Below are 17324 nucleotides of genomic sequence, written 5' to 3' on the forward strand. Positions count from 1 at the left end.
ACACTGATAATGCCTGGGGCTGGGAGATAAAGATGCTGGTCCTGTGTCAAACACACACACACACACACACACACACACACACACACACACACAGTCTTCTGGGGGAAGCTGGTGATGTAAAGGGCACGCACGCATCAGGACACAGCAGGGGGACTGATACCGAGAAGGGGTGGCCCAGGTGTGCCCCTGCGGGAGGGGGGAGGCCCAGGCCCCAGCTGTGAGTAGGACCTACCATACCAGCCCCAGCAGGAGGCTGTGGGGAGATGGGGTATGGTGTGGTCAGGACTGGACAGGAGTTGGCTCTGTTGGAATGAAGGGTCTTGGGAGGCAACAGGCAGCCCATGTTTGTTAAGCACTGGGACACATGTTTCATATATATCGTCACGTTTGATTGTCACATCTACCCTGTCATCACGGCCTTACTGCCAAGTGAAACTGGCTCAGAGACTTGAGATCCCTTTCCCAAAGTCACACAGGCTTTGCATCATTCTGGCCTCAGAGCTCAGCCCCTTAGCTGCTCTGCACAGCAGGGGTGGTGGGGGGCCATCCAGGGCCTGGCGTGTGGGGTATGGAGTGGGCATTCTGTCCTGCAGGTGACAGGGAGTCTCTGGGGGGAACTGTGGCCCACAGATTCCATCACGGCGGCGGAGAGGCTGGCTGTCTGCTACCTCTGGGACTCTGGTGAGGGATGAGGAGGATATAAAGGGAGGAAGGAGAGTGCGCTCTTCAGGAGGTGGGAGGAGCTGAGGAGGGGGCCAGAGGGCACACAGAGGGAGGATCAGCTTTTGTTTCTGTCTGTTATTAAGTGGGAGATAATTCAGTATTTTCCGCGCTGGCTGGATGAATGTGATGGATGGCCCACGGTCTGCTTGCCAGCTCTGAGCAGGAGAGGTGAGCGTGGCTGGGAGGCCCGGAGTGCGGCAGCTCTGCGGTGTGGTCCCTCCAGGTTCTCAGGGCAGGCTGCAGGCTAGGAGAGTTGGGATGGGTGTGTGGGAGAACCAGTGCTGCAGTGCTGGCGCCCAGCCTGCACCCCCCCACCCCAGTAGTGTGGGGCCCCGAGATGCAGACTCAGCTCTCCCTCGCTTGAGCATGGGTCCAGCGGGCTTGAGTTTGGATGGAGCCACCTTTGGGGTGGGCCTAGGTGGGGGTCTCAGAGGCATCAGGGGCCAGCAGAGCAGCGGGGGGCGAGGACAAGGGGTGTGCCTTGGCCTTGGCTGGATAGAGTAGGGCCTACAGATTGGAAAGGACTGGACGTGTCACGCGAGCCTGCAGAGAGCAGGAGTGGATGCGCTAGAAAGAGGACAGCTGTTTGGAGGCTTGTGGCCCGGTAGGAGACATGTGGAGGCTAAGATTGTGGGTTGTCACAGATCTAGGTAATTCAAGGGCGTAACCTTGGGAGGAGGCTCCAGGAGCTAGTGAAGAGAAAGACCACATGCATTCAGGAGACAGTGTGGCCTGGCTCTTCACAGGGATGCTGTACCCCTAGACACCTTTTTGGGGGGCATCTGGGAGGTAGTAACAGGAAGAAAAGGGGCCCAGGGCACGGCATGGACATCCCCATTCTGTGTATGCACTCCCTGCCAGGCTACCTGGCGATGTCTTAGCTGCGCTAGGACTTTGTAGTTTGGAGTCTTTTGGGGGCTGCCTTTGATCCACTCACACTCAGGTCTGTAGCTGGGTGAACCTCCGTTTCCACATTTGACAACTTTTGTGTTGGTGACCAGCCACATGGCCATCTTCAGGAATACTCCCGAGAGCAGAGACGATGCTGGAGCCCTACGAATTGTCTGACTGTGGCAGTGTTGTTTCTCATCCCTCCGCTTTGTCTCATGGAAGATTCTGGAGCAGGTGGTGATTTCAAGGATGTGCGCCTAGCACGGCATACACCTTAGCCCAGGGAGGCAGCTCCGGGGCAGCCTGGGCTCTCTGGCCCCCATGCCAGCGTCTTCCTGGCACAGGGCCTCCTCACCCCTGCTCCCCACAGGCCACTTGCCAATGAGCTATGCGTGGCAAGCAGATGAGAGGACACGGGTGCTTTATTTCATCTTACGGTGTCAGAATGGGCCCCCGTGACCCACTTCCCCGCTTCCTCAGGAGCTCTTATGCAAATTGTAACTAGCAAGGGGTCCGCCACCGCTTCCGCCCCAAGTGGTGTGTTTGTCCTCTGCCCCCCGGGAAGGCTGAGCCGGGGACATACTGGCTAATAGAGGCAGGAGGGTGGTCATGTGGCTCCCGCTGCTGAGGGGGAGTGTGTCTGGGCCATGAGCAGGCTTCTTAGCCATGTTGTTTTCCACATTTAGAGAGAAATACATCAAACTTTCGGGTCCCCCAGGCACAGAGAAAAGATCTCAGCAGACAAATCCCAAATGGGACACAGACGTAATAACTGCCCAAATAGGCTCTTCTTGAGCCTTTAATGGTGTGGCCATAAGTTCCCAGGGCGTGATTTGCAGATGGGATATTTTGTTTTCGTGGAAGTCGTGGGCTTCACGAATCCTTGTTGGGTGGGGGTGGTTGTCAGTACAGCTAAAGACAGACTCGGTTAACATCCGCAAGTTGTCAGACAGACTGAGGCCGCTGTCCTTTGACAGCTCGTGGTATTTGTCTGAACTCTGGGGGGCCGTTCGGGGGTGAGGGGTGAGGTCCGTATCAGATGGTTCCCTGTGTTTTGGTTGTAAGGTTTGTAGGAAGATGCTAGTGCTGATCGTAGCATTAGAAGAATGTCTGCCAGTGGAGCCTGCAGAGGAAAATGCTACCGGACAGGCCTGGTCCCGTGCACCCTCGGAGACGGGGAAGATTAGGTAATCGGTAGGAATTCCTTGGTTCTTCTCCTCACGAATTCCGGAGCTTGTCTGCAGCTGTCCAAGGGACAGCTGCAGAGTTGTGTTTTACCCTTGATTAAGTCCTTCTCATTCCTCAGCTGTGTCTCCCCAGAGCGCTGAAGGCCGGAGAGGAAAGCAGGAACGTCCCCCGGGGAGCTCTGGGCTTGGCCAGCACCCGGCACCTCAAGGGTGACCGTCACTTGTAGAGGCCGTGGTTGTACCACGGACCACGAAGTGTGGTGTTCGCATTTGTTTCTGCAAAGTGACGCTTAACACATTTGGTTTTAATTTTATCTGAAGTCACCTTTGCCTGGCATTTAGCAAGAAAGACCACCAAGAAATGTTTGATCTTTTCCTTTGTTTGGGAGTGAGAATCTACTCACCAGGGAGTCTTATTGGCATATTTCTAAAAATCAGGACTTTTTCTCCTTGGCCTATGTAAGTGGATGTGAGTTTTCAGCTTGGTTTCATACGCTCCCTCTTGGCTCACAGTACCAAAGTATGGGGAGGAATTTCTCCCCTGTTCCCCATGGAGTAGACGTCTTTATTTGAAAAATGGGTTGGATCAAGGTTTCTTCGTGTCCTGGCTTGTGGTAATATAAATGAGTTCTCATTTTCCAAAGATGCAGTCTGTGTGTGAATAACGCCAGCCTGACCCAGTGCAGAGGGAACAAGGTGGGGGAGGGGACAGTGTCCTAAGGCAGCTCCAGCCCTGTGCACACGGGTGGGCAGGGGCTCATGGTGGGAGCTCCCTGGAGGGCCAGCCAGTGAGCTTCCCTGAGATCATAGTGTTCAGGTGCTCTGGGGGAACCTGGTCAGTGCTGGCCTGCCTTCTCTGCATGCTTCTCATGACCCAAAGTCTTCAAGCACCGTGCTTAGATGAAAAACAACACAGCATTGTTTGAGATTTTAAATACTTAATATTGGCAAAACTGAGGTTTTTTTCCTCTTTCCAGCATTTTAATCATGTCTGTGATACTCACGGATTTAAACTAACTGTAATTGATGGCTTATCTTTCACAGAATGACTGGTAGTGGCCTCATCTAGAACTATTGCTGTTTTTCCAGTTTTGGAAGGGTTACTGGAAATGATCGTTTCTTTTTGTTATAGAGGGATCATCTAAAGCTTAGTTTTACATGTAGAGGCTAGAGAGGGTGGTTGCATCAATGAAATAATAAAATGAAAAGTTGCCAGGACACAGGAGCCACTCCTTCCTTCTTTCTGTGCACCTGCCTGTCCTGGTTCTCTGCTGGTGACATTTTGCTCTGCAGGAGACCCCAGGCAATATTTGTCTGCTGTTTGGGTGGTCCTAACATGGGGAGGGGCATTCTGGCATGGCTAGGGAGAGGCCTCAGGGTACTGCTTAACATCCTCCGATGAGCAGGACGGACAATCAGCAAAGGAGGACCCAGCCCAGAGCATCCCAGAGGCTGAGGGCTGCCCACCCTCCCCGGCCAAAAACCCAATTTCACCTCCTTCTTGAAGCTTTTTTTTTTCTTTAATCTTTCCCCTAGAAATAATCATCTTCCGCCTTCTTCTTTCCCCCCTCCTTCCCCTCACATGTAACGCTTTCTGCTGGACATTGGTCATCTAGGACACTTGTCAGGCTTCTCAGCTCCCCGTTGCCCCATCCCTGGGCAGAGCTCTCTGGGCACAGTCGGGGTGCTCCGCACTTCTGATGCCTGCTGGAGGGCGGAAAGTGGGTGAGTAGCGGGGGCTCTTGCTGTCCTGTTGAGGCCCCCAACTGCCAGGGCCCATGTTTCTGATGCACCTCGAAGACTCCTCGGCAAGCTGAGGGCCAGGCTCTGTGCCACGGCCCCACACAGGTGTGCTTGCGCCGCTTGTTCTACTCCTCTGTCATCCAGAATCTGCAGGGGGCTGCCTGGAGAAGCCCTTTGTTGGCAGGACACTAAGCTGGATTTGGGGCATCATGGATCAGGGGTTGGGGGAGTGTTCTCTCACGCCTCCTCTGCACCCCCTTCCCACAGAGGTGCCCACTCCTGGCCTCCTTGTACAAAACCTCCTGATTCTCTGATCAGGGGATGCCTTTAGATGGGACGTGGACTAAAAAAGCCCTTCCCTTCATGTAAAGTCTCACCAAAATTGGTTTTGATAAGTAGTTGCTGACCTTTTTCCTCTGACTCCTTCTGTCTGGGGCCTGCTGCTGTTGCCCATTAAGAGAACACTGTGGGGCCTCCTTTTAAAATTGAGGAGTCTGGAGCCCAGGTGCTGCCCTACAATGTCCGTGTGTACAGACATGTAGGACTATGAAAGGTTCTCTTGGCAGTGGGGGCATTACTGGTCCTCGAGGGAGATTATAGGTGCTCAGGTGCTCAGGGGACCTCTTTCTCCCTCTTGGGTCAGAAATGTCCTTGGCCTTAGGGACCCAGCGCACTGCTCCCTCTGTGACTCATCAAGTCCTTATCTCTTTCATGGCTCCTCTTTTAACTTTCAGCTTATAAACTGAGGGAAACGGGGTCTCTAATGAGTTCAGCCCAGGCAGGGTTGGTTACAGAGTCGTCTGTCTGCAGAAACTGGGCATCCTGGTGGGTCTTAGATCAGACAGCATCATTCCTGTAGTGATCGGACTGGAGTCTCATGCTGAAAGGTAAATCCAGGACAATGTTGGTTTAGCACAAATGCCTTTATTTTTGCTTCTATCTGTCTGTATCTTTCAGTCAACTCGCTGTCAGAAAATAGCCTTTTAAGGGCCCCATGCACTGGGGAAGGTGATTTGTTGCCCCCCAGGTAGGTGTGCAGAACCTTGCAGGTTCAGTGGTTGGCCTGTGGCGGTGGCCCCCACACATGGTTCTGCTAAGGTCCTGTAAATGTGATCACTGGCGGGCAAGTTCTGTTACTGGGAAAGTCTCCTTGTGTAGCAGATGGCTCTGCTGACTACCAGAGATTTCCTTTCAGTAGGGCTTACCAGGTCTAGTAACACTCTTGAGAAATAATATTCTCATGGAGGATGTATAATTTATAGATAGCTAGAAATGGCCCAGGACAGGGAAGTCTCAGGAGGGTGGCCAGATGATCCCATAAACCCAGAATGGGTGAGGAAAACCAGCTGCAGGAGGCAATGGAATGGAGGGGTAGGTAGGGCTGTCCCCCACTCCTGGACCTCTCTGCAGCCCTTCCAGTCAGCACTGGAGCCCCTGCAGTGCTGAGCCTTTTCCTGCCTCCCTGTTATTTGTTTTTGATGGAACAGTGAGATCAACCACAGGCTTGCTTTTTTTTTTTTTCTTTTTTAAAATAAGCCAAAATGGTGATATATATTCGAAGGCACAGAAAAATTTAAGAAATGATTATCAAGAGGGGTCAGTTTCAAAAGCAGCAGAAAAAGCATAGTGCGCCTGAACGTATATAGTATGACTTCTATTTTTAAAAGGCAGGTCCGGCTGCGTGAAAGGGGATTTAGATTTTGGAGTGACAAGATCTGTCTGAGCCTCTGATTCTGTGCACTGGAAGAGCCCATGTATCCAGGGCAGCGGGGAGAGTCCTCTCCCGGTCTTTCAGCCTAAACTGTAAGACCCGGCGTTGGAGCATTGCGATCTCGGTGTGGAAAAGAAATGCGTGCTTGGGAGGGGAAAGCACTGAGGGGTAGTGAACCTCTCCGCTGTGGCTGGAAGAGCTTCCTTCATTCAACACCATCTGAGATTCCGAGGCATCTAAGGTGGATCAAATGGAATCTTCTACTCTGCTGCCTGCATCCTCCCACGGCAAAGTGCAAACCCTGGGCTGGATTCCAGACAACCCAACCGGCAGGAGTGGGAAGATGCCAGCAGTTCAAGATTCCAGCCCTTAAGGAATGCTATCTATGTTTCTTTATACCTTTGACTCAGATAACAAGCAAGATCTATGTCTTAATCATGGGCTGATTAATTTCATAGTAAACTTCATCACAATATTTGAAGGTTGTCTTTGTCTTAAAAAGTGAGAGTGGATCCCAGGCTAAGTTATGAGCTCTGGGTTCTGATGGCACTTTGCATGGTGGAGTCCCTTGTCTCCACTTGAAGCCAGCTTGACCTTTCTGTCCACACAGCTGCAGGGATGAAACCATAGACCCCACCCAGTGCTTCTGGTGCTCACCCTGTAGACAGACAGACAGGTCCTCTCACCTCCCTCCCCTTTTTTATGTTAAATCACAGGCCTTGAAAACACCATTGTCTCACAACTTTGTGAGTTCTTTGAGGACAGAGACTCTGCCTTCTCACTGAGTGCTGTGCAGTAGGCATCCAACATAGATTTGAAGAGTAAATGAACAAATAGAGAAGTGAATGAGTAATGGAAACTCGCTAGATGTTGGTATCATTAGCATTTGATTAGTTCCAGGCTCAGTAATATTCATACATTTCTCTCTCTTCACGGTCATCAAAGCAAATGCTGATGCTTATGAAGACAAAAAACACTACTGTGGCATGGGGATGGGCATAGGCAATGTGACTCCAGGCCCAGCTCTCAGCAGTGACCTGTGTAGTCTTGGGGAAAGCGCCCACCCTCTCTGAGCCCTAGGCATCCACATAACCTGATGGGCTCTGGGAACCTCATTCTGATAGCTCATTACTCTCCATTTCCCACTCTGGAAACAGCCGGTTCTTGGATCTTATCCAAGTGGGCTTTTTATCCAAACTAAAGGTAAGACTGATCCATCCTGGGGTTCCCTAACATTGCACTTGAGGACACATTAGAGTCACTGCTCTTGAACCCTTGAGGGCCAGGAGTAGGTGGACACATGACCCCATGATTGTGGCAGTCATGTCCAGGTGCAGCCACTGGGGGTGTTCAAATGCGTTTTAAACTTTTTTTTTTTTTTAATGGACTTTATTTTTTAGAGCAGTTTTAGGTGAACAGCAGTATTGAGCAGAAGGTACAGATGGTTTCCCTGTACCTCCTGCTCTTACACACACATAGTATCCTCCACTACCGTCCACTACCCACATTCCCTCCAGAGTGGTACATTTGTTATGATCAATAGATCGATGTTGGCATATTGTTATCACCCAGAGTCCAGAGTTTCCCGTAGGGTTCATGCTTGGTGTTGTATATTCTGTGTGTCTGGGCAAATGTATAAGGACACATGTCCACCAGTATGGTGCCATTTAGACGGGTTCCCTGCTCTGAAAATCCTCTGCTTTAAAGTATCATCTTAAAAAGAAATGGCATCGGGGCGCCTGGGTGGCTCAGTGGGTTAAAACCTCTCTGCCTTCGGCTCAGGTCATGATCTCAGGGTCCTGGGATGGAGCCCCTCATCAGGCTCTCTGCTTGGCAGGGAGCCTGCTTCCTTTCCTCTCTCTGCCTGCCTCTCTGCCTGCTTGTGATATCTGTCTGTCAAATAAATAAAACCTTAAAAAAAAAAAAAGAAATGGCTTTACCTAGGAAGCTTTCCGATCTGTCCCATTAAATCTGAATACTTAATTTCCCTTCAAGGTAAAAATCCAGATTTCCTGAGTCATGACCTCCTCCTTCAGACACCTCGCCATTCATCTTTGTGTCCCCTTCTGTGCTGTGAGCACGGTACTTGCTGAAAGGAGGGGAAAGCAGGACTTGCGAACAGTCACAGAATCCCAGAATGATGCTTTCCCTCTAAACAGCTTCTCATGCGTCTTTGGCATTTCCAGGCCTAGAGAAGCCTGTATGAGCATCCAGCTTGATTACACAGTTGATTCATGACATTTATGACACTTTCTTATGGAAGCTTCTAAGCAACCAAACAGAAACCCCTATGTTCAGGACATCGTCAAGAACTAACAGGTTGATGGGACGCCTCAGTGGCTCAGTCATTAAGCATCTGCCTTCTGCTCAGGTCATGGTCCCAGGGTCCTGGGATCAAGCCCTGCATCGGGCCCCTGCTCTGCAGGAAGCCTGCTTCTCCCTCTCCCACTCCCCCTGCTTGTGTTCCCTCTTTCTCTCGCTCTGTCTTTCTCTCTCTCTCTGTCAAATAAATAAAATCTTAAAAAAAAAAAAAAGAACTAACACGTTGATCAACTATGTGAGAATATTGTGCCACAACAGATCCTATCAAGAAACAGGATCTGGAGATCAAGGGGTAGTGGATGGGAGAAATTTGATGGAAGACAAACTCAGCTTGGCACATGGGATCTTAGCTGTTTCAGTCCTCTACTCAGAGTTTGGGTCCAATTTTCTCCACCGCCATCTTCCAGGTGTAAAATCGGAGATGGAAGTGGACAGGCTTGGATAGGCAAGTCTTCCTTCTTCCTGCTCTGAACCACTGTGTTCTCTTACTATCAGGGGCCTTTTCCCACACCTAGGGATAATACTCCCAAAACAGCATTTTAGGAGTGGAACTGCCTGTCCTTTGCTGGAGGGCGGTGGTGTGAGCAGCACCGTCATAGGGAAGCTGCCATCCTCGTCCCTCCCAAGCACAAGTGTAGTACCGAGTACACTTGTGAGGGGGTAACAAGTACCTGAGACACCTTGCTTTTTAAAGAAGTCATTGAGTTGCATCCTCTTCAGAGCTCCAAACGAAGAGGTGAGACATGGCCCAGATATAGTTTTGCAGGGCAAGCCCGGGATTGGAGGGCTAGGGTTCAGGCCAGGTGCCAGGCTGGCCCCCCCGGAGGCTCCGGTCCGCGCAGCGGCGATCCAGCCCGGCGCTTCTGCCTGCCCGCCAGGCCGCGCTCCCGCCGCCGCCGCCGCGCTCCCGGGACTCGGCCGCCGGGCTGGGCGCGCGGCCCGCGGTCCCTGCACGTCGGCCCCCGCCCGCCCCGCCCCGCCCCGCCCCGGCGCGCATTTCCATTTTAAACCGCCGCCCGCCCGCCCCTCGGCCGCGGCCGGCGCAGCTGTCCGCAAGTCCCAGCTCAGGGAGTGGCGGAGGCTGCGGAGCTGCCGAACTGTGCAGAAAAGGCCTGAAGATGCGAGCGGGCCCCGCGCCGTAGACAATGAAGCCGCGGGCACCGCCGCCCGCCCCGGGCTCCGCGCGCCGCGGCCGCACCTGCCGGCGAGACCGTCTCCGCGCCTGATCGCCCGCCGCTCCGCCCACCCGCCGCGCTGGCCCATGGCTCGGCGCCCCGGACCCGGACCCCCGCACTCGGGCCGCGCCGCGCACGGGCCGGCGGGCGCCAGCGGTGTCGTCCCCGCAGCCTGAGCACAGCCCTCACGGCCAGCGGGGGGCGTGGGCCCACTGCGGGCGTGCCCGTTCTCCCGCCTCGCCCCGCGACAGCCCGACCGCGCGTCCCGGCCCGCGGCGCGCTGGATGCGGCGGGGCCCGGGCGGGCGGCGCGGTGGCCGCGGCCCCGGGCGACATGTACCTGCTGGACGGCAGCGGAGAGCCCGCGTCTCCGCCCGCGGATGCGATGCCGCGCGGGACACCCCCCAGGAAGACCGTCTACCGTATCTCCGTGACCATGGTCAGGAAGGACCAGCTGGCCGCGCCGGTCCCCGGAGGCACCGACCCGCGGCCGGCTCGGAGGCCCCGGCCCACGCGCTCCCCGGACGCGCCCGGGCGGCTGGTGGAGGAGGCGGAGGAGGAGGCTGCGGGCGCTGAGGACCCTGAGGGCCGCCGGCCGCGCGCCTGGGACTTCCGCACCTTCCGCACCCGCAGCACCGGGCAGCTGGAGCTCGGGCGGCTCCGGCCTTGCGCACGCGGCCTCGAGCCCGCAGACCTGGCCGGCGGCCCCCCAGGCGTGGAGGAGGGGCCCGGCTCGGCCGCGCCGGGCAGCCCCGACGTGGAGGGGGTCCGGGCCGCGCCCCTACGGCGGAGCCTCAGCTTCAGGCACTGGAGCGGTCCCGAGGCGTCGCAGAGTCGAGCCCTGGGCCGAGGGAGGCGCCACAGCAGCTCCGGGAGTCTGGCCTGGGCACCGGGTGGCGAGGCGGCGGCCGACCGGTTGACAGCGGTGGAGCCCGCGGCCCCCGCGCAGCCGGTCTCGGAGAAGCGCAACACCCTGGACGTGGGCGAGGTGCTCAGCAAGAACGACGCGCTCTCGGACCTGGAGCGCTGGGAGCGCAGTAAGAGCAAGAACCGCACGCTGGACAACAGCGACCTGCAGCGGCTGGAGCGCGCGCGGGCGGCGGCCGCGGGCCCCGGCGCCGCTTCCGAGCACCGGCTGCTGCGCTTCTTCAGCGGCATCTTCGCGCGCAGGGATGGCGCGCCCGGCGGCGGGCCCTCTCCCCGAAGCGGCTCCTCGCGACCCCGCGGCTACTTCAGCAGCCTGCGGCGGGCCCCAGCCGAGGCTCACTCGTCCAGCGCGGAGAGCATCGACGGGTCCCCGCGCAGAGGTGGGCAGCGTGTAGAGGGAGGTGAGGGCAGTGGTGGGAACTGGCCTGGTTCCGCAGCGGCTGCTTAGCAGAGTCCCCTGGGACTTGGAAGTAGCCAAGGGACCTGCCTTCCCCGGGCCACCAGTCGGCAGGTGGCCACGCCGGATGTGAACTTGCTACTGCAGTCCGGAGGTTATTGGCTGCCCTGCCTCCAGCTGTGTCTGGTGGTGCCCTTCGGAGTCTGTTTCCTCAGCCACCGTGAGCCTGTCTGGGGACAGATCACCTTGCCATGCGGCGTGTTTCTCCTTATGCGGAGCGGGGAGACTGGGGAACCTGTGGGCTGCCATACAGGTGGTGCTGCCTGGCCAGGAGCAGCAGCGTTTGTTTTGGTTAATCTCCACCGCCTCAGCTCCCCCACGCCTGGTCTCCCTGTGGGCGCCGCCGTCTGCCAGTGCTGTGGTGTGGTCTCCCTGACTTGGCAACTCTCACCTATTGCGTTCCTGCTAAGGATGCTTCATCCTAGTGGGCAGAAAGACGGGCCTTTCCCCACAGCTTTCGGAATTTTAGCGGGAGAGCAAGTCTGGGTCAGGATTCTGTTTGCTAATGATGTATTGTACCATACCGGTAGGAAAATAACCCCCCACCCCCACAGACAGCCTGTTCAGAAACTTTACTTCCCTGTTGCCTTGCACCCTCCCAATAGGGACCTCACAGGGAAGGTTGTGGAGGCAAATGTGACAGTATTCTCTTGTAAGAATCTGCTGTGTTTGGAGATTAGGCTCCTCCAGAAGTTAGAAAACCCAGATTTCCTTCTCTCCCCATGTGGGGTCATCACCCTAAAGGGAAGAGAGAGGGGTGAGTGGAGGGGCTGGATTGTTACACTGTGCTCACATTGGGGGTGGAGGGGGATGGCTAAAGATACTGTCCCCGTGTACTTCACCACCAATAAATCATTAGTAGCATCCTTGGTGCTGATTCCCAGACACTGCTGCTGGTGGAAATGAAGGGAGTTGAGGCTCTGCAGTGTGGATTTTTAATTAGAGAGTGTCAGCTGGTAACTCAACCCCCCTGGAGAGAATAGTCCTCCCTAGTGGACTTCACAGGTCAGCTGACTGCCTGGGGTAAGTATGCAAACAGCCAGGGCAAAGACATCCCCAACCTTGCTCAAGTATCTTTAAGGGAAACTGAAGATCAATGATGTCATGTTGTAAGATGCTTCTGATGACCCTCAAAATGCAATAAAGAATAGTTGAAATTAAGCACTTGCATATGCAGTAGAGTTTAAATCTGAATTTTCTTTTTATAGGTGAGGTCGTAACATAAAGTTATCTGTTGCCAGGCTTGTGTTAGTTGAACTTGCTGTGCACATCCTGTGGCTAACCTGCCCTAGAATATTCTAGAAGGGACTGTGTTTGACTCCGGCCACTATCCCATCCCTTCCTGCACGCTCTTCAGATTCTAAAAAATGGTGTGAGTTATTTTGTTTAAGTTGATTTCTGTGAAGTTGCTCTTGCCCTTACTTGCATTCAGTGGAGTTTCATATCTGTAGGGTCAAGTTCTACCTGTAATAGCAGGCTTGCATCTTTGTTCTCCTGGGTTTGCTGAAAATAGTAATTAGCTGCCTGGGTTCCAGGCAAGTACCCATGGTTGGTGGGGAGGGGAGTAGAAATGAACACACCATTTAGAATGAATGCATTTCCTTGTGGTCCCTATTGATTCCAGTTAAAAGTATTGGGGTTTGGGTCTTGGTGATCCGCTCAGAGAGATCGATGCCTTTGGATAGTAGAGGTGTAAAGTGTGTTGGAATTTTTCCCTTTAGGGCAGTGTAAGATTAAAACAGTAACAATTATAGTAGCGCTTGGTTTGCTTGGTTTGTTTGTTTCTGGTGGCCAGCCCTTCTTAGGGTGGAATTACTTTGGTCTGAGACATCGGCCAGCTCTGTGGGTTGTATGGAAGAACAGACTGTGAATGAGCTAGGTCACAGCACACATAGTCCCAATTCCAGGTTCTCACTTGACTCTGAAGTTTGAGGTAATCACAGAAAAAAGCCACAGTTCTCACCTGCCTTTGGCTAAAAGGCCTGGAGCAGTGTCTGTGTTCTCGAGGTTTGGTAAAGTCAGTGGATCTTACAGTAAAGGTGCAGCCCCTTTATTATGCTGTTCTACTTTCTACGTATTTGCTGCCTCTGATGTAAATTGTTCAGAGTTAGCTGCTGTTTAAATGAGGTTTTGAATTTAGGGTAAAATGCTCTGAGGTAACATTCCGACGCAGTGGAACCCCGGCTCCATTTTCCTGGAAGTGTCTGAGCACAGGTGCACAGAGCCTTGCGGAAACCCTGGGGCCAGGGAGGCTGGCAAGACTTAGAACATTTGGATTTTAGGAAGGTCAAATGCCGTGTGTTACATAACACCGTGTGTAGCGTGTATAGTGAAGGCGTACTGCATTCAGACACTAACAATGGCCCGGGAGCTGGAGACACTCCCATTCTGTGTGATAAATATGTTTACCATTAGAGTCTGCTAAGCTTTTGTGAGTAAAGCTTCCATCTTTAGCTCTTTTTGGATTTCAGGACTACGGATAAATGATCCTGGAACTGAAATGCAGTACACATCATGAACAGCATCTCTAGCTTTCTTTAAATCTTGGGCCACAGTGTATTAAAATTTGAAGTCCTTTCAAGTATGAAGGAAATTAGAGGACCCTTGTCATCGGGGCACATTTTACTTTAGTTAGACTCAGCTATAAGGTTGTCAGTTGGCTCTGGGAAAATAACTTTTTTTTTTTTTAAAATATTTTATTTATTTATTTGACAGAGAGAGATCACACGTAGGCAGAGAGGCAGGCAGAGAGAGAGGGGGGAAGCAGAGAGCCCCACGTAGGGCTCGATCCCAGGGCCCTGAATCATGGCAGAGGCTTAACCCACTGAGCCACCCAGGCGCCCCAGAAAATAACTTTAAAAGACAGTAACTCTTAGGTTCCTTTAGTTAACTTAGAAATCTGCTTCCTCTTAGACAAGGCACCTCGGCTAGTGGTAGGGAAGGAATATGGTTGGTCTTCTGAAACACACACAGGCTCACACATCACGTGTCTATGGTTTTCCTGTATTCTTAAGGCATTAGGATGAAAGGATTGGAGCACCTACTTTTGTAGGATGGTTCTCTTGTACTTTCTAATCCCTATTGTGGCTTTTCTCTTCCTCTGACTGTTGCACACCCGCCTCCCAGAGACCCATGGCCGATTCCTTTCTCTTAGGTTCATAACCATCAGGAGCCCCAGAAGGTTTCAGAGTGACTCTGTGTCAGATCAAGGGCAGTTTCCTATTACCTGCCAGCCCCATACCAGGGCAGAGTCTGTTGACATAAGTATAATTTAATGCAAAAAAAAAAATCGAATAATAAGTGATGAATTGCACTGTAGGGTGTCCCTTACTGGCGCATGCTCTTTGCGTCCCGCCCCCTGCTGCTGGCCAGTCCTCCCTGTAAGCAGCTGCAGGCAGTGCCCGCGCTGGGCTGGGCTGCCAGTGTCTTTGGGGTGTTCTGTTGCTGTCCACGAGGATTGATGACCGTAATAAAGTGATCACGGACAGCCCTGGCTGAGGTTAGCTTTTCAGATTGGTAATTTACAACTGATTTCTGACAGCATTGTTTTTATGAGTGGCTTTGTTCTTTAATTCCTGATTCCCTTGATGTGTATCACTCAATTTGTGCAGCTTGATAGACTGTTTTATAGTTAAAAAAAAAAAAAAACAAGCCTTCAGTGGAGAAAGAGAGGAAGCAGTAATTAAATGAAATAAAATTACTGAAATAACTGAAAATTTTTTCACTTGATTTGTTGCTGAAAAGGACATACATGGTTTTAAAGGAGCAGTATAGTTCAGTTGCTCGTTTGAAACATTTTAAACTAATTATGTACTCCATATTTGGGAAATCACCTGCTTTTTATAAATGACTCAAGATAGTGGTTTAGGAGAACATTCACTGTTTTTGTTATAAGGTCGAATTGCTTTCCTGGCGAACAAGCAATCCACTTGGCATCCAAGCAGAGCTGCCCCACGAAGGTCAGCCGGGGACGCTCTAGGCACCTGCTGAAGGCTTGGACTGTGTTTTGGCTATGTTAATGTTCTCAATGTGGAGCCCCCGGTGTCAGCAGACTCACCCGTTAGCACCTTCCTTTATGTCAACCGGGGCCCTGAATATCATGCTATCAAAGTATGTCTGTCTGCCAAAGAGGCCTCAACAGTTTAAGCCTAGTCTGGCCCATTGCAGCAAAATCTGTCGGTTATACAATTAATAAATACCTTTGTTTGGAAACAAAACTCAACTATAAAGCACTGATAGTATTTAACCCTTTTTTTAGTTTAATTGTTTTCCTGTGCATGGACAGATATTTATGGAGTTTCTGTGGTGTGTTCTGAGCAGGAGCAGGGAGCTAGAGCTAAGTCAGGCATTACGCCTGTCTTTGGAGGCCCCATAGTCTTTTGGGGGATGGGAAAGTTCCAAGGAATCACTGTTTAGGGGAAGGTACGACTATATTTCTCTCTACAACATACCTCCGTTAGAGCACTGCTAATCCCAATATGTAACAATAACCTCGTCTACATACTTGCCACTTCTCCCTCCTGGGCATGAAGCCTGTATTAGTCCTCTTCTTAGTACCGAGTTCAGAGTGCTGTTCTTGGCTCTTGGACTTTTAATAAATGTTTGTGGGAGGAATTAATGAGAGGACTGGGGACACAAAAAAGGGAGCAGATGTCCTTGAGCAGGAGAAGGAGTTAATGAAGACCTCACAGAGGGATAAAATGATTCGGGTGTTGCAGGGTCACTAAGAGTTTGACAACTGGAAAAGAGATGATTTCCTTTCAGCAAGCTGGTTGGGATTTCTGTAGTTAACATTTAGGAAGTCATTCCTTCCTCTAATCTATGTGATTAGCACCAGCCTCAAGCATAAGAAAGGATATTACAGCTTCCACAATGAGTTGGTTTATTTTGTTTTATTTTTAGCATAAGTTGTTTGTTTTTGATAGGAAATCTCCTTTAGGCGGTTATTTTTCTCTGTAATGATTTAAAAATCATTAATTTAAAATGAAGTCACAATGAGTAAAATAATGAAAAGTAAAGGTTTTATTTATTAAGGACAGCGATTGAGACAAAGTACATCCAGCTGCGGTCTCTCCCCAGGTGACGAACAGAATTGGGATTAAGGTCAACAGATTAGCAAAAAGAAGGGAGATTATTGTCTTTGCATCATTTTAAGAGAAGGACCATCTGCCCGCCATCGTTTTGCTCTGGGTTTTGTTCGGCTCAGATCTGAGTCGGCTGTGCTTGTTTGTAGGCTGTGCTTGTTTTTAGGTAACGGCTCGAAATTCTGTCTCTCTTTAGGTTTTTCAGTTGTGGAGGCATTCACGTCAGTTTTCTTTTCTCCCGTTAAGTAGGAATTAACGTAGAGGCCTCTACAATTAAACGTATGTTAGTCCCCATTCATTTGGTTGGTTTTCTCATAATCTCTTGTTAACTTCCGTTTTTGTAGTTGGCTTTCCATCCTAACATCATCGATGGATCTAAAGGCTCAGAGCTTATGGAGAAATCAGCTTTCCTGGGTTGGAAGGTGGATTCCTGCTCACTCATTCCAAATGGGGCCGCCCCAGTGGGAGGCTTGTGAAGGGATCCTTTGGCTTGTCCTTATCTAACAAATGCAGATAATTTTGAGAGGTGCATTTCAATTGGCAGGAGTGAAAGGGAAAGTGAGGGTTACTTTCCTACACAGTCCCTTGTCGGGGATCGTACTGAAGGCAGAATCTATTTCTGGTGTGATAGCAGGTCCAAGACTTTGCATGACCCAGTGAGCCAGGCGTCTCTGGGGGCACGCAGGACTGTTCCCTTTGTTCAGTGGGTTGTCTTTGAGTGGGACCCATGGGACACACATTCATTGAGTGGATGCTCACTTGTTTGAGCTGGTTGGTCATCAAAGGGAGTCTTGTGCTCCCTCTGTGCCTGTCATTGGCGGGGCTGCTTTCCGAGATCCTGCTGACCCACTCCAGAGAGAGGAGTCCCTGGACAATGCCGCCAGCCTTTCTGGGGCAGCTCACATTCTCTCTGGTTCCTACCCCAGATCAGAATCCCTCAGACGCTGCTTCTTCCGCGGATTGGGATGGGGAACAGCAGCATTTATCCACTTTATACCTTCCTGCTCACTTAGCTTAGCAAGGGCTTTAAAACAACCAGAGACCTGTGAATTATGTGAAACAGGATTCTGGACTTAGGGATGCTTACCTGTGACTTGCTTTCCTG

At 51.8% G+C, this 17324-nt stretch overlaps 1 protein-coding gene across 8 annotated transcripts in view; it reads left to right on the forward strand.

Annotated features, from left to right (window-relative positions):
- AGAP1 (ArfGAP with GTPase domain, ankyrin repeat and PH domain 1) overlaps positions 1–17324 on the forward strand; it is a 505060-nt gene that overhangs the window by 132469 nt on the left and 355267 nt on the right. For 3 of the 8 annotated variants that reach the window (XM_032857548.1, XM_032857551.1, XM_032857549.1), the window contains exon 1: positions 9627–11058. The exons of 4 other annotated variants lie outside the window; for them this stretch is intronic. In XM_032857548.1, coding sequence (XP_032713439.1) covers positions 10086–11058 — 973 coding nt within the window. In that variant the 5' untranslated portion in view covers positions 9627–10085. Of the gene's footprint in view, positions 1–9626; positions 11059–17324 lie in introns of those variants that run through there. One more of the 8 variants, XM_032857550.1, reaches the window with a different exon arrangement.

Source organism: Lontra canadensis, unplaced genomic scaffold (genome assembly GCF_010015895.1).
Source record: "Lontra canadensis isolate GAN:19392208 unplaced genomic scaffold, GSC_riverotter_1.0 scaffold13, whole genome shotgun sequence".
In the NCBI taxonomy this organism is placed as follows: domain Eukaryota; kingdom Metazoa; phylum Chordata; class Mammalia; order Carnivora; family Mustelidae; genus Lontra; species Lontra canadensis.